Source organism: Rhinopithecus bieti, unplaced genomic scaffold (assembly GCF_001698545.2).
Source record: "Rhinopithecus bieti isolate Rb0 unplaced genomic scaffold, ASM169854v2 scaffold_6776, whole genome shotgun sequence".
Taxonomy (NCBI): domain Eukaryota; kingdom Metazoa; phylum Chordata; class Mammalia; order Primates; family Cercopithecidae; genus Rhinopithecus; species Rhinopithecus bieti.
The window spans coordinates 2,363,500-2,373,499 of record NW_016805299.1 but is presented as its reverse complement, the minus strand read 5'-3'; the positions used below and the strand labels follow the sequence as shown (position 1 = coordinate 2,373,499).

Genomic DNA, 10,000 nt, shown 5'->3' with positions numbered 1-10,000 from the left:
ATCCTATGGCTTGAAAAAGTATAAGTCCTTTTATCATATATTTATTGGAAGCATTTTTGTTTTTTGAGGTAGAGTCTTGCTCTGTTACCCAGGCTGGACGGCAGTGGCACGATCTTGGCTCACTGCAACCTCCAACTCAGTCTCCCAAGTTGCTGGGATTACAGGCGCTCACCACCACGTCCGGCTAATTTTTGTGTTTTTAGTAGAGACAGGGTGAAACCATGTTGGCCAGGCTGGTCTCGAACTCCTGACCTCAAGTGATCCACCCGCCTCGGCCTCCCAAAGTGCTGGGATTACAGGCATGAGCCACCGCGCTTGGCCTGAAAGCGATTTTTTTTTTTTTTTTTTTTTTTTTTTTTTTTTTTTTTGAGACGGAGTCTCGCTCTGTCGCCCGGGCTGGAGTGCAGTGGGCCATATCTCAGCTCACTGGCAAGCTCTGCCTCCCGGGTTTACGCCATTCTCACTGCCTCAGCCCCGGAGTAGGCTGGACTACAGTGCGCCCGCGCCACTTCGCCCGGCTAGGATTTTTTGTATTTTTTTTTTTTAGTAGAGACGGGGTTTCAACGTGTTAGCAGGATGGTCTCGGATCTCCTGACCTCGTGATCCACCACGTCTCGTGTCCTCCCAAAGTGGCTGGGATTACAGGCATGGGGATTACAGGCATGAGCCACCGCGCTTGGCCTGAAAGCGATTTTTAACATGGTTGCAAGCATACAGTAAAATCCTGTAATCAGAAGGTGACAACCGCTGCTAGAAAATGACACGTGGATTGTTGCTGTGATGTTTACTGTTGCAACATTCTGCCACTGGAGGGCAGCATCTCCCACTGTTTTGAGCGTCGGTCATTGTTTCCATCTCTAACGGGGAGTGTTCGCTACAGGATCCTCTTGGAACATATTTCTTTATATGACAAGAGGTGAAAATATGTTATCCTTAGCAGATATGCAAGTCCCCTTTGTATGCCTCGTGAGATCCTTGGCGTATGCCGCGCCCCGCCCCCGGCAGGCACTCCAGTTTTCCTCCAGGCAGATCACTTACTTGTCCAATTCATCCACGGGGGTGCCTGAGCCCCCTAAGCCACAGTAGCAGCCGTAGTTGTTGTAGTCCAAGAAAGGGTCGCTCCCCGGGATCACACACTTGATCAATTTGCGGAACTGCCACACGGCCCGAGGGCTGATGCCGCTCTCGGCGGCAGCCACTGCAAGAAGACATAGCCAGAGTTCAAGTCGGTCTGCCAGCGCCCCAGGGACACACTGCCTTCCGGCGCCCTCGGGCCCCACGCTGCCTCCCTGACCCCTGCCAGCTGCCTCCTACAAAGACCGTTGGACCCAGGAACCTGGTGAAGTGAAAGTGGGTAGAGGTTTTTTGTTTTTTTTTTAAATGAAAACTTTATATATATAAAGTTTATATATATGTGTGTGTGTGTGTATATATATATGTATATCTTCTTCTTCTTCTTCTTTTTGGATCTCACTCTGTTGCTCCCGGGGGAGTGCAGTGGTGCAATCATGGCTCGCTGTAACTCCATCTTCCAAATAGCTGGGACTACAAGCATGGGCCACCACACCCCAGTAATATTTTGTGTTGTGTTGTTTGTGGATACCGGGTTTTGCCATATTGCCCAGGCTGGTCTCTGGGCTCCTGGACTCAAGGGATCCTACAGCCTCAGTCTCCCAAAGTGTGCTGGGATTACAGGCATGTGCCACCCAGCTAGGCCTGATAGTTTTTGTTTGTTTGTTTGTTTGTTTTGAGACGGAGTCTCGCTCTGTCACTCAGGCTGGAGTGCAGTGGCACGATCTCGGCTCATTGCAAACTCCACCTCCTGGGTTCATGCCATTCTCCTGCCTCAGCCTCCCTAGGCCAGATAGTTTTAAACTATCTGCATTGTTTATCCAGTGAATATTTGTTGAGCACTTACTACGTGCCAGGCTCTGTCCTAGGAGCTAGAGATATAGCAGTGAACAGATATAATAATAATAGTAATACTCTCTAACCTCTTACAACCTAGTGGGAGAGAAAAACAATAATAAATGTGATAAGGCCGGGCGTGGTGGCTCACGCCTGTCATCCCACCACTTTGGGAGGCTGAGGCAGGGGAATCACGAGGTCAGGAGATAGAGACCATCCTGGCCAACACTGTGAAATCCCGTCTTTATTAAAAATACAAAAAAATTAGCTGGGGGTGGTGGTGGGCGCTTTTAGTCCCAGCTACTGGGGAGGCTGAGGTAGGAGAATGATGTGAACCCAGGAGGCGGAGCTTGCAGTGAGCCAAGATCGCACCACTGTACTCCAGCCTTGGTGACAGAGCAAGACTCTGTCTCAAAAAAAAAAAAAAAAATAATAATAATAATAATAATAATAAATGTGATAAGTAAGGAAACTGGATACTCCATTAGAAAGGGGAAAAATGGAGCAGGATGAGGAGAAACTGAAAGGGAGGTCAGCCAACCTGGCCAACATGTGAAAACCTGTCTCTACTAAAAAAATACAAAAAAAATTAGCTGGGCATGGTGGTATGTGCCAGTTACTTGAGAGCTACAAGTCCCAGCTACTTGAGAGGCGGAGGCAAGAGAATTATTTGAACCCAGGAGGCGGAGGTTATAGTGATCTGAGATCACACCACCGCACTCCAGCCTGGGTGACACAGTGAGCCCCTGTCTCAAAAATAAAATAAAGTGAAATAAAAATTAAAATAATAACATAAAATAAAATAAAATAAATGGGAGGTTGGCCTAACTACTTAGTTGACTAAGGTGGGAGGATCACTTGAGCCCACGAGTTGGAAGCTGCGGTGAGCTATGATTGCGCCACCAAACTCCAGCCTGGGCGATAGAGCAAGATCCTGTCTGGAAAAAAGAAAATAAAGGCAAGCTTTCTTAGCTCAGGCAATCTGAGTTCAGACTTGCAGGTTGAAAAGGTGCCAGCCTTGAGGGAACCCCAATAGAGGAGCCCTTAGGCCCCACTGGGAACCTCGAATTGAGACTGCGGGGCTGGCCAGCCCTGTCTGCTGTGGCCTGTAGCCCCCATTCCGGAGGAGTGAGAGCTTAGCTCACTTGGGAGAGAAAAGCGGGCGGAGCCCAGGAGACTTGCCTACCTGTGAGCAGCACAGCCAGCACAAGCAGTTTCATCTTGCAGTCAAGGAGGTGAGAGGAGAACTGAGATGACCAATTTCAGTTATATTCTTATAGTCAGTCTCCACACACCCCTGCCCAGATAAGGCTGGAGTGTTTGCTTTGCTTTGCTCTTGGCTGAGTCTGGGGCTGGCCTTGAATCTGTTGCAGGAATGAGCCTGACAATTTGCCAGCAAGGGATCATTGGAAAACATGTTATGCATTTGTCCTTAGCAACTGTTAACCAAAGGGATGGTTTCTGGAGTTTTCAGAGCTTACAATCTTGACCCTCATACCCACTACTTTGTACTCAGCCCAGCTTCTTGGGCTGGTTGGGGAAAGCAAAGCCATCAGTTCAGTCGGACTCTGGGATAAGGGAGACAAGAAGGAAGTGCAGCCTGGGCAATATAGAGATACCTCATCTCTTAAAAAAAAAAAAAAAAAAATGTTAACCAGGTGTGGTGATGGATTACACCTGTGATCCCAGCAACTTAGGGGGCTGAGGTGGGAGGATCTCGTGATCTAGGGAGGTCAAGACTGCAATGAACCGTGACTGAGCCTCTGCAGCAGAGTGAGACCCTATTTCAAAAAAAAAAAAAAAAAAGATTGCTGCCTGCAGCCTCCATGTCTCATCAAGTGCCCGAATCTGTGCGCTGGGTCTAGTTGAATAATCCCATCAGTCATGCAGCTTGCAGATGAAGAGACAGGTTCAGAGAGGTGCGGTAACTTGCTCAAGGTCACACAGTTGGCAGATGACAAAATAGGGCTCCAGTTTAGATCTGTCTGATTCCAAGACACAGGGTTTATTTTATCCCACCACTCCCCTCTGCAGTGTGGGTTTGTGAGAAGAACCTGGGCTTTGGATTCCAAAGGCCTGGGTCTAACGTATAGAATATTAAAGGACATTAGAACTGGCATATCAGAGGCCAGGCGCAGTGGCTCACGCCTGTAATCCCTGCACTTTGGGAGGCCGAGGCGGGCGGATCACCTGAGTTGGGGAGTTCGAGACCAGCCTGACCAACATGGGGAAACCCCGTCTCTACTAAAATACAAAATTAGCCGGGTGTGGTGGCGCATGCCTGTAATCCCAGCTACTCGGAATGCTGAGGCTGGAGAATGGCTTGAACCCTGGAGGCGGAGGTTGCGGTGAGCTGAGATGGCGCCACTGCACTCCAGCCTGGGGAACAAGAGCAAAACTCCATCTCAAAAAAAAAAAAAAAAACTGTTACATCAAATATCGATATAATATTGTTTTGGTGAAATTCACATAACATAACCACGTTTAAGTAAACAATTCAGTGGCATTTAGTACCTTCACAGTGTTGTGCAACCATTACCTGTACAGGGGTTCCAGAACATTTTCATCACTCCAGAAGGAAACCCTGTACCCATTAGCAGTCACACTCCCTCAGCCCCTGGTAACTGCTCATCTGCTTCTCTCTCTCTCTCTCTTTTTTTTTTTTTTTTTTTGTGTGTGTGACAGAGTTTTGCTCTCATCACCCAGGCTGGAGTGCAATGGTACAATCTCGGCTCACTGCAAACTCCGCCTCCCAGGTTCAGGCAATTCTCCTGCCTCAGCCTCCCATGTAGCTGGGAATTATAGGCACCTGCCACCATGCCTGGATAAATTTTGTATTTTTTGTACAGACAAGGTTTCACCATGTTGGTCAGCCTGGTCTCAAACTCCTGACCTCAGGTGATCCACACGCCTTAGCTTCCCAAAGTGCTGGGATTACAGGCATGAGCCACCTTGCCTGGTCTCTGATCTGCTTCTCTCTATATAGATTTATACTTGGTTAACTTGGTGCTCTTCTGTTCCTATGTGACCTCTACAACAACCCTGTGGGGTAAGGAGGGCCTGGTTAATTTATTTATCTGTTTTTGTTTTGTTTTTAGAGACAAAGTATTGCTCTGTTGCCCAGGCTGATGTGCAGTGACACGATCATAGCTCACTGCAGCCTCAACCTCCTGGGCTCAAGCAATCCTCCCACCTCAGCGTCCCGATTAGTGGGGACTACAGACATGTGTCACCACACCTGGCTAATTAAAAAAAATTTTTTGGGCCAGGCACAATGGCTCACCCCTGTAATCCCAGCACTTTGGGAGGCCGAGGCGGGCAGATCACAAGGTCAGGTGATGGAGACCATCCTGGCTAACACGGTGAAACCCCGTCTCTACTAAAAATACAAAAAATAAGCCGGGGGTGGTGGCAGGCGCCTGTAGTCCCAGCAACTCGGGAGGCTGAGGCAGAAGAATGGCATGAACCCAGGAGGCAGAGCTTGCAGTGAGCCAGGATTGCTCCACTGGACTCCAGCCTGGGCGACAGAGCAAGACTCTGTATCAAAAAAACTTGTTTTTGGAGACATGGTGTCTCCCTATGTTGCCCAGGCTGGTCTTGAACTCCTGGCCTCAAGTGATCCTCCCATCCAAGCCTCCCAAAGCATTGGGATCACAGGCATGAGCCACTGTGCCCAGCAACCTTGATAGTTTTGAGGAGTATTGGTCAGGATGACCCTCTCTTGGAATTTGTGTGTGTGTGTGTGTGTGTGTGTGTTTGTTGGAGTCTCACTCTGTTGCCCAGGCTGGAGTGCAGTGGCACAGTCTCGGCTCACTGCAACCTCTTTCTCCCAGGTTCAAGTGATTTTTGTGCCTCAGCCTCTGAGTAGCTGGGATTACAGGCGCATGCCACCGCGCCCAGCTAATTTTTATTTATTTATTTTTATTTATTTTTGAGATGGAGTCTCACTCTGTCACCAGGCTGGAGTGCGGTGGTGTGATCTTGGCTCACTGCAACCTCTGCCTTGCGGGTTGAAGTGATTCTCCTGCCTCAGCCTCCTGAGTAGCTGGGACTAAAGGCGTGCACCACCACGTCCCCTAATTTTGTATTTTAGTAGAGATGAGGTTTCACCATGTTGGCCAGGATGGTCTTGATTTCTTGACCTCGTCATCTGCCTGCATCAGCCTCCCAAAGTGCTGGGATTACAGGCATGGGCCACCGTGCCCAGCTCTCTATTGGAATTTGTCCTATGTTTTTCTCATAATTAGATTAGAGTTACGAGTTTAGGGGAGGAAGACCACAGAGGCAAAGTGCTGTTTCATCACATGGCTGCTTTATGTTTAATCATCTCTTTTCTGGGCCGGGCGCAGTGGCTTACGCCTGCAATCCCAGCGCTTTGGGAGGCCGAGGCGGATGGATCACCTGAGGTCAGGAGTTCAAGACCAGCCTGACCAACATGGTGAAACCCTATCTCTACTAAAAATACAAAATTAGCCGGGTGTGGTGGTGCACGCCTGTAATCCCAGCTACTCGGGAGGCTGAGGCAGGAGAATCACTTGAACTCGGGAGGCAGAGGTTGCAGTGAGCCGAGATTGTGCCACTGCGCTCTAGCCTGGGCAACAGAGCAAGACCTTGTCTCGAAAAATAAATAAAAATAAAAATGAAATACCATTAAAAATTCAGTTTCTTGGTCACAATAGCTATATTTTGAGGCTCATAGACACACGTGGTGGGTGGCTGCCAGATTGACAGCCACAGAATGTTTCCATGATCACAGAAGCTTCTGTTGGATAGGGCTGCTGTGGATTGTCACAGAGCCTGTCTCAGGGTTGTCCCATGGGAGGTGGGGGCTATGAGAACTAATGAAGGGGGCCTTGGGTAGGTCAGAATCCTGCATCAGCTTGACTGAATGGCCCCGCCTCTGCAGCCCCAGAATGAGTGGAGTCTGCCCAAGCACAGCGAAGCCTTGACCAGCAAAATCTTCAGTCCCTCTTATGTGGGTTCCTTGGGGTCATAACAAGACAGAGGACCAGGCACTGCTCCTAGATTTAGGCCTGAAGGACACTAAGTGGGTGACTGGGGTGGCTCAAAGAAGGAGAAGCAGCTGTGGTTGCAAGTAAAGTTATTAATTAACCTTTTATCCAGGCCGGAGTGCAGTGGCACAATCTTAGCTCACTGCAACCTCCACCTCACAGGTTCAAGTGATTCTTTTGCCCCAGCCTCCTGTGTAGCTGGGACTATAGGCATGTGCCACCACGCCTGGCTAATTTTTGTAGTTTTATTAGAGATGGTGTTTTGCCATGTTGGCCAGGCTGTTCTCAAACTCCTGGCCCTAAGTGATCCACCCGCCTCGATCTCCCAAAGTGCTGGGAATACAGGCATGAGGCACTGCACCCGGCTGTAAATTACTATTAACTGAGTGCTAACTCCATCCCAGGTCCCATATGCTAAGAACCTGGCACAAAGGTCGAGGTAGGTCCAAGTACAAACTTCATTTTATAGAGAAGACAGCTGAGGCTGAGAGAGGTTAAGTGACTGCCCCAGAGTCACACACCAGGACCAAGGTAAGAGTTGGATTTGGTTCTCATGCTACCATCTCAGGCCAGGGAGTACTGAAAGTCCCTTGAGGAAGGAAGAGATTCAGTTCAACCTACGACTTCCCTCCTTCCCCAGCCCATGAAAGCCTTCTTAAGGACAATCTGGACAAACTCCACGTGCTGGAGTTTAGACAAAGCACCTGGTGGGGAGGGGGTCAGGTTGCTGCCACAACCCTCTCCCCCTGGAAAGAGACATGCTAACTCTGACAGCCCAGACCTCTGCGGCCCCGGCCACAGAGATGACAGTATAAGGGACCTGGAAGGGCACTGGGTAGCTCCCCAAGGCCCTACGCTCTTAGTACCTTGACCTTCCACCACCCCAGATCCCTGCACAGGTGTGCAAAGCATAGCCTCTCCCAGCCTGGGAAAAACACACTCTTCAGTGGAAAGAACAGCTAAGTATAGCTTCTTGACTCCTTCAGGTGATGGCATACCCACGCTTTAGCAAGGTCACATCTTCTTGGCTTCTAAAGGGTAAGGCTCCTGTTCCTAGGAAGTGCTTGACAGCAGCTGCCAGCTACCATTTGCTGAGTGTTTCTCTATGCTTGGCACTGTGCAAGCACTGTGCTTTATATATGTTGTCTTTCAGCCTAACAACACTCTTCTGATATAGTTATTATTGCTGTGATGGTTGTCATCATCTTCCCCATCTTATAGATGATGAAGCAGGTTCAGAGAGTTTAACTAACTTTCTCAAAGTCACATGGCTAGAAGGTGGTGGAGAAAACATTTGAACCTGTGTCTACCTGCCTCTGATTCCTGCTCTCTCCAGTGATAACAACAGCAGCAGCAGCAATTAACATGCTGTGAGGCTGTGCTAGGAAGGATACTAAGAGCCTTGCATAGGCTAGCCCACCATCAGGTGCCAAGGAGCAAGTTGAGGCAGTATACTGGTTTATTTATTATTTATTTATTTATTTTTGAGATGGAATCTCACTCTATTGCCCAGGCTAGAGTGCAGTGGCGCGATCTCGGCTCACTGCAAGCTCCGCCTCCTGGGTTCACACCATTCTCCTGGCTCAGCCTCCCGAGTAGCTGGGACTACAGGCACCCGCCACCACACCCGGCTAATTTTTTTGTCTTTTTTAGTAGTGACAGGGTTTCACCGTGTTAGCCAGGATGGTCTCGATCTCCTGACCTCGTGATCCACCTGCCTCGGCCTCCCAAAGTGCTGGGATTACAGGCGTGAGCCACCGTGCCCGGCAATATACTGGTTTAATGAAAACTTTTTCCACTCCCAAAGCCACCATCCTCAGTGTCCGGATCTTCCTGACAGCCTCCTAACTGCTACAATGGCACTGTCTACCTCCCCATCTATCCAGAGAAGGGATAATGTAGCTAGTGGTTCCCAAACTTGACTGATCCCTGGACTCCCCCTGGAAAACTTGAAGAGTGATATAGTCCTGGCATGATGGCTCAGGCTTATAATCCCAGCTACTCAGGAAGCTGAGGCAGGAGGATTGCTTGAGTCAGGAATTCAAGGCCTACATTGTGCTGTGATTGCACCACTCTACTCCAGCCTGGGCAACAGAGGGAGACCCTGTTTCAAAAAAAAAAAAAAAGTAATACAGATTATTGGAACATAATACATGCAGGTTGGGTATAGGATCTGAAATCTGTGCTCTCTCTCTCTCTCTCTCTTTTTTTTTTGAGATGATATCTGGTTCTGTCACCCAGGCTGGAGTGCAGTGGCACAATCTTGGCTCACTGCAACCCCTGCCTCCCGGGTTCAAGTGATTCTCCAGACTCAGCCTCCCAAATAGCTGGGATTACAGGCATGCGCCACCATGCTTGGCTAATTTTTTTGTAATTTTAGTAGAGATGGGGTTTTGCCACGTTGGCCAGGTTGATCTTAAACGTCTGGCCTCAGGTGATCTACCCGCCTTGACCTCCCAAAGTGCTGGGATTACAGGCATGAGCCACCGTGCCCAGCCGCTCTTTTTTATTTAAAATTTTTTTCAGCAGGCCAGGCGTGGTGACTCATGCCTGTAATCCCAGCACTTTGGGAGGCCAAGGCAGACAGATCACCTGAAGTTGGGAGTTCAAGACCACCCTGACCAACATGGAGAAACCCCATCTATACTAAAAAATACAAAATTAGCCGGGTGTGATGGTGCATGCCTGTAATCCCAGCTACTTGGGAAGCTGAGTCAGGAGAATTGCTTGAACCTGGGAGGTGGAGGTTGCCTTGAGCCAAGATCATGCTATTGCACTCCAGCCTAGGCAACAAGAGTGAAACTCCACCTCGAAAAAAAATTTTTTTTTCTAGGCGATTCTGATAGTTATGTAGTTTTAAACCATTGGTTTTTTTTTTTTTTTTTTTAAATGACTATTCGGTTGGGTAGAGGTTACTGGGTGTTATTATGCTTTAAAACTCATATATACCATACATTTTTTCTCTTCTTTTTTCTTTAAATTTTTATTAATAAAAATCTCAAATATACAAAAATAGAGAGACTAGTATATTGAAGCCCATGTAATAAACCCAGCTTCTTCTTTTTTTTTTTTTTTTTTTT

The 10,000-nt window shown here is 48.4% G+C and overlaps 1 protein-coding gene across 1 annotated transcript in view; it reads right to left on the bottom strand.

The window, feature by feature from the left end:
• PLA2G1B (phospholipase A2 group IB) overlaps positions 1-3,222 on the bottom strand; it is a 6,620-nt gene extending 3,398 nt beyond the window's left edge. The window contains exons 1-2 of the mRNA XM_017872131.1: positions 3,095-3,222; positions 1,039-1,198 (exon numbers count right to left, since the gene is read on the bottom strand). Of these exons, the coding sequence (XP_017727620.1) occupies positions 1,039-1,198; positions 3,095-3,128 (194 nt within the window). The 5' untranslated portion in view covers positions 3,129-3,222. The remainder of the gene's footprint in view (positions 1-1,038; positions 1,199-3,094) is intronic.
• Between the last annotated feature and the right edge of the window lie 6,778 nt (positions 3,223-10,000).